The sequence below is a fragment of the Nicotiana attenuata genome, unplaced genomic scaffold (genome assembly GCF_001879085.1).
Source record: "Nicotiana attenuata strain UT unplaced genomic scaffold, NIATTr2, whole genome shotgun sequence".
NCBI lineage: Eukaryota > Viridiplantae > Streptophyta > Magnoliopsida > Solanales > Solanaceae > Nicotiana > Nicotiana attenuata.
The window spans coordinates 94,426-99,574 of record NW_017672418.1 but is presented as its reverse complement, the minus strand read 5'-3'; the positions used below and the strand labels follow the sequence as shown (position 1 = coordinate 99,574).

General features: G+C 34.8%; 1 protein-coding gene across 1 annotated transcript; it reads right to left on the bottom strand.

Annotated features, from left to right (window-relative positions):
• Window positions 1-1,178: 1,178 nt before the first annotated feature.
• On the bottom strand, window positions 1,179-4,772 carry LOC109213120 (probable N-acetyl-gamma-glutamyl-phosphate reductase, chloroplastic). The gene is made up of 7 exons (XM_019376883.1): window positions 4,710-4,772; window positions 4,539-4,619; window positions 3,856-3,935; window positions 3,668-3,757; window positions 2,488-2,616; window positions 2,248-2,391; window positions 1,179-1,613 (listed from the first exon to the last, which is right to left on the bottom strand). The coding sequence occupies exons 3-6, from the start codon at window positions 3,862-3,864 to the stop codon at window positions 2,284-2,286; spliced, it is 336 nt and encodes a 111-aa protein (XP_019232428.1). The 5' UTR covers window positions 3,865-3,935; window positions 4,539-4,619; window positions 4,710-4,772; the 3' UTR covers window positions 1,179-1,613; window positions 2,248-2,283.
• Between the last annotated feature and the right edge of the window lie 377 nt (window positions 4,773-5,149).

The following is a 5,149-nucleotide window of genomic DNA, read 5'->3' as shown; positions in this document are numbered from 1 at the left end:
TGGCAGAAGCATTGTCAACATTAGATTATGAATTTCTAAAACTTCACCTCTAGAGATGAAGTTTCTAGTTACAACACAAAAAGATATTAATAGGTGGTAAAAGAACTTCAGCTCTAGAGCTGAAGTTTCCTAGTTACAACACAAAAACTTCAGCTCTAGAGCTGAACTTCAGGCCCGGCTACTAGAATGTTGAAGTTTTACGTGATTGCCTTTGTACTTCAGCCCCGCGGGGCTGAAGTTATGCGAAAAAGCGGGCGCTTGCAATTTTTTTTGCAAAACGGGCACAAGTTAAAATGTGACACAAAAAGCGGGTATAGATGCAAATGCTCCAAACAAACGAGATTATCTAAGGCCCATGACTATTTAACTACCATATGTAATGTAAATTGCTCATTAGAAAAAAACTAGTATATTATCTTATATATCAGGGTAAATTCTCTTCCACTAACTTAGCATTTAATCCAATAACTACAAACTAAATAATTCTCTAATTTCACAACTAATGAATATGTAATAATATTTTTTTTCGGGTTATTACACTAACCAAAATATTTTTGAGTATAGAACTCCAAAAATCTTATTAAACGTGCAATAATGTCCGAACCAAACAGTTAAATTTTCAGAAAACGAACAGACTATGTATAAACTGATAAGGAATGTATCAGTTCCATTAACGGTTGGAAGAAAATCAGTTCCATTAAAGGCGATGGCAAATTTCCAGTACTTCAAACAACAACAACAACAACCACCTAGTGAAATTCCGCAAGTGAAGTCTTGAGAGAGTAATGTGTACGCAGACCTTACCCCTACCTTACGAAGGTAGAAAGATTGTTTTCTAAAGACACTCGGTGCAAGAAAATAAAAATGAAGCCATAGAAAAATAATAGCAACAAAGTGAAAAAACAATGGAAGCAAGTACTTCACAGTCGAAGAAAAATATTACAATGTAAATTTAAATTACGAAAATATTAAAACGCTAAATAACAGAGACTGGGACTTTTTAAGGGGGATAAATTTTCAAAGCTTGAGATAATTAGCTATGTAGTTTCGCATAAACACTGTTTGGAATAAATACATGACATGTATCTTTTACACACTTCTATCGCTTAGCCATAATTAATTGTAGTGCAGTTTTATCTTATTACTTCACTTAACAATGATTAACTATATAGTTTGTATAACACTAAGGTACGAATAAATATTTTCCAGCATATTAAGACCCTACACCAAGAAGGGGAAGTGTTCGGACAAAATTTCGAGTTTACAGAGCTTTGGCTCACTGGTGGAAGAGCCTACTAGAACTAGCTGAAAAGAGATCAATAATAAGTCCTTCACCAGAACATAAAGCTAACTTTGCCCAAAGATTTCCACATCAATTATTTGGTTTTATTCAAGTTTGTTGCCAGCCCCGGGATCGCACATCCACCCCCTGGTCAACTTTATCTATGGCACATAATTTCCATCTGAAGCATAAATGTAGGATACATCTGAAAACTACGCCATGATACACGGGAATACTTCTACAGCAATTACAAACTCAGCAAACAAAACTCTTCCACAAAAAATCTTGAAGCAGTCTTTCCTTGTGGAAAATAATAAGACTTCACAAATACCTGCAAGAAAGAATGAAGGAGCATTACTGTCGTGTAATGACAAACGAAAACACAAATCTCAATAGAAGTTCAGAACTGCCTTTCAAGGATGACGATATACACATCCCAAGTAGTGCTCATTCGTTGAAAAAAAAAAATAGGACTTGTAACTTAACCAAAGAGTTTATAGGGCTCTTCACAACATTTTTGCTCTCAATGATTAGATTAGCTAGGGAACACTCAGTTCTTGGTAAAGCAGAGTATGGACAAAAAGTAAATATCTAAAGTTGAAACTTGAATTTGAGCATCAGATACAGCATTTGACCCATCAATATGCTACGTAAAACCTAATTCAAATTACAAGGACATGAGAAAAATAGAGAACGAGGAAAATAATGATTTTGTTAATTAGAGAAAATAACTGATGCAGAACAACTGGCAGGATTTTATTTGTGCCACTACATACTCCTGTCGCCTCAAAGGACAATTCAGAAACATTTCACGCTACATTATTATTTCTCTTTTTTTTTTTCTTTATTCAGGTACGATGAGAACAAGAAAGTCAAAGGAGGTGGCATTGATAAACATAGCATGTTGACAACAACTGGCTCATTACCATTTTGCAGAAAGGAATTGCTAGATGAAGAGCTTTTACCTTAAAAGATCAGGAGGATCAAACCACAAATATATCCTAAGGAAACAAAGGCAAAGAACTGAGTCCTAAGTTCTCTGGAAGTCCCATCATTAAGTTAAGATTCTGCAAGGCTTGACCAGAAGCTCCCTTAACAAGATTATCAATCTACAAAAGGCAATTGGGAGTTTAAATTTAGTAAGTAACACCAAATCTAACCAAAATATCACATGCAATCTATAAAAACAATGATGCAAAACTTACAACAGATACTATTATTGCTCTCCCATGAATCCGGTCTGGAAATACATTCATGAGGCAGTAATTTGACCCCGTAACATGTCGAGTATAGGGAGCTTCTTTGTTCTTCAGCAACACCACAAATTTTTCATGCTGGAGAAGGTGAAATACATACATATATCAGTCCTAAAGGGAAACATAATCTTTTCTTATGCATATGAAGATGAATATCATAACTACTTATCTTGGACTCTTTGGACTCTAAAGATGACAGGATTAGTCTCCTCCTCTTGCAAACAGATCTAAAAATATCTCAATATCTTTTGGTGGGGTGAAATGTTATATACAACAACTATGTCACAATCCCAACACCCATATGAAGTGTTATATGTATTGCTATTAATTCGATCTATGCTATTGCGGTCAAACTGGAAAGATGAGACTTGAGATCTAAGTGCAACTTCTTTTAGCAACAATACTTATAAGGGGAGATGAGCTGTCAGATTATTCATGCATGGCTAGTTGAAAGAATTGGCTTGATCCAGACTAAGCTTTAATTACATTTGTATGAGGCAGACCTAATGAAGAAGCAGACTAGTCATACTTCTCTTAAAAATTAAAGCATCAAAGCGCTTAGGTGGTCATTGACCATAAGATCTAAAAAAAATGCAGGTTAATCACCCACAACTAAGATATCACCGAGCTTGGTAATTTTAGCTTTAGCAAATTAAAACCCCAAGTTTACCTTTCATTTATAGACCTTCTTAGACAACAATCATTTCTTATTCCGATTCAGTAAAAACTTTTAAATTTCTGCCTTCAGATTGTATAACAAAGAATTTAATATAAGTGTAGTCTTTGCACAAAGATAGATTACGTGGACTCCTTCAGGTTTCTCACAATTACAAGAAGACCTCTTGTCAAAAGTTGCAACTACAAAATGTATCTAAGAGTCAGTGACTAGCATGAAGCCACATACTCCCTCTTCTAATAAACTGAAAACTCTTCCTAATTTGAGAAGGAAAAAAGAAAACTTGGGATGTGACATCATACGCAACCATAGAATACACTGAGAACAGAAACGAATTTAGGATTTTACTAACCGGAGAAATGGAATTACTATCGGGCTGAAGTACAGAAACAAAAATGGTAATGAAATCCATGAATTAATCGCTACCCAGGTCATGCAGCTGAAAGTTCATACCTCATAGTAGTTAACAAGGTGATCTTTCAAATCCTGAGTTGTCACCCCTGGAGCCATTTCCACATATATAGTCGATTGCATACCACGGCTCTGTAGAATAGAAAGTAATGCAGATAAAAACACAGCCTAAGAGGAGGACCAGCTGAGCAGTGCAAACTAGACAAGCTTGAAGAGGGTTCAGATATTACCATTGGCATAAGATGTGGAGTGAAGCTAACAGTAACCTTTGAATTTGCAGCTTCTGATGATCATTGTTCGATCTCTGGCACTGTGAACAAAACCAGAACTCTTATGGAATTTTTGTCAGCAATGAACTACCCATTTCGCTAACTTTTTGAAAACTTGAGGTATACCACATTATAAAAACAGAAGACATAAGCAATTGAACTTCATGCAGAATCAAAGTCACTCAACTAATACCATTAAATTAAAAGCCTAAGTGTTTCTCCGATATAAGAATTACCTCTAAACTAAAGTCGATTACAAAATAAATCGTCGTATTTATCAAATAATAAATATTGTGTTTGACGTGATCTGATCCTAGTGTAATGGATTAATAATAGTCTTTCATTTTACAGCAAAATACTATTTCCACAATTCTAATAAAGAATCATGTTTTTGCTATTTCAAAAGCCAGATGAATTTTGCTTTTTTTTTTTAATTTTATAAATTCTTAAAATATCTTTTATCTTTTCCTGAATTGGTTCAACCTTTAGCTTGGTCTGATAGAGTATCATGTTGGGGTGAGATGATATGTCAATATTTAGTAATCTTAATGTAGCACTTAACTTCGTAAATTTCTCCATTTATGAAATTAAGAAACAGTAACTAAAACAATTCAATATGTGCATAGCTGAAACGGATTACTGACCATGCCTATGTCTGGTTATACCATAAGAACGTATTCCCTCAGCTATTTCAGTGAACAGATTTGCCTCCTTTGCAGCACGACCTTCAAGATAAAGTATGAGAAGCTGGTTACTACTGCTAAAGTAGTACAAGTGGCTGGCATGACAAGGAAAGGCTACAAAAAAGTACAAACTTGCTCCACTAACAGCAGATTTTGAGTCGATAATTATGTTTCTTACTTCAATGAGATTGGACTGCAATAATAAAGGCAGAGGCAGAATCAACCAAGAGTGAGCCATGGACCAAAATAATGCAAAGGAAAAACTAAATACATTAGCATGAGTACTATATCATCTGTGCATCAAGCACCTTAAGCTAACAGCAAGGCAAAAAAAACATGTGTTCAAATTATAAAAGGCCATCTTTAGTTACATTTTGTAGAACAAGCTGACATATGGAACAACTATTTTACCGAGTAAAAGGAACTGACATCCCTCAGCTTATCAAGGAATATCTTGCTAATTCAGAATCAAGATTGACACAAGTAAAAGCCATTTTTCATAAGAAAGAAGGATCATAAGATTTTCAGAAAATTGTAGCAGACACAACAACAAAACCGACTAGTCAAAGGCA